The following is a 298-nucleotide window of genomic DNA, read 5'->3' on the forward strand; positions in this document are numbered from 1 at the left end:
AGAAGAGCGCGGAGGTGAAGTCCCAGTTCCAGCTGCCCGAGGCGTTGCCCAGCGCCGACACGCCGTAGTTGCTGGCCTCCAGCACGCGGCCCAGGAAGCGTTCGAGCTGCGCCTCCGACAGACACTCGTGCTGCTCCAGGAAGCGCCGCTTGAGCTTGCGCAGCTCCTGGCGCAGCAGGTCCTCGTACGGCAGCTCCACGGACGAGAAGACCACGGCGCCGAAGACCAGGTAGAGCAGGTAGCCGAGCACCAGGAGGCCGAAACACCAGGCCGAGCGGTGCCGCTCCACCAGGCGCCC

General features: G+C 68.5%; 1 protein-coding gene across 1 annotated transcript; it reads right to left on the bottom strand.

Moving 5' to 3' along the window:
* Positions 1-3: 3 nt before the first annotated feature.
* LOC106726639 (potassium channel subfamily K member 1-like) lies at positions 4-295 on the bottom strand (the record flags this gene model as incomplete). Its single annotated transcript, XM_014542477.1, has 1 exon — positions 4-295. A coding segment is annotated over one exon (292 nt), but the record flags the coding sequence as incomplete, so codon positions are not given.
* Between the last annotated feature and the right edge of the window lie 3 nt (positions 296-298).

This window comes from Myotis brandtii, unplaced genomic scaffold (assembly GCF_000412655.1).
Source record: "Myotis brandtii unplaced genomic scaffold, ASM41265v1 C40254232, whole genome shotgun sequence".
Lineage (NCBI taxonomy): Eukaryota > Metazoa > Chordata > Mammalia > Chiroptera > Vespertilionidae > Myotis > Myotis brandtii.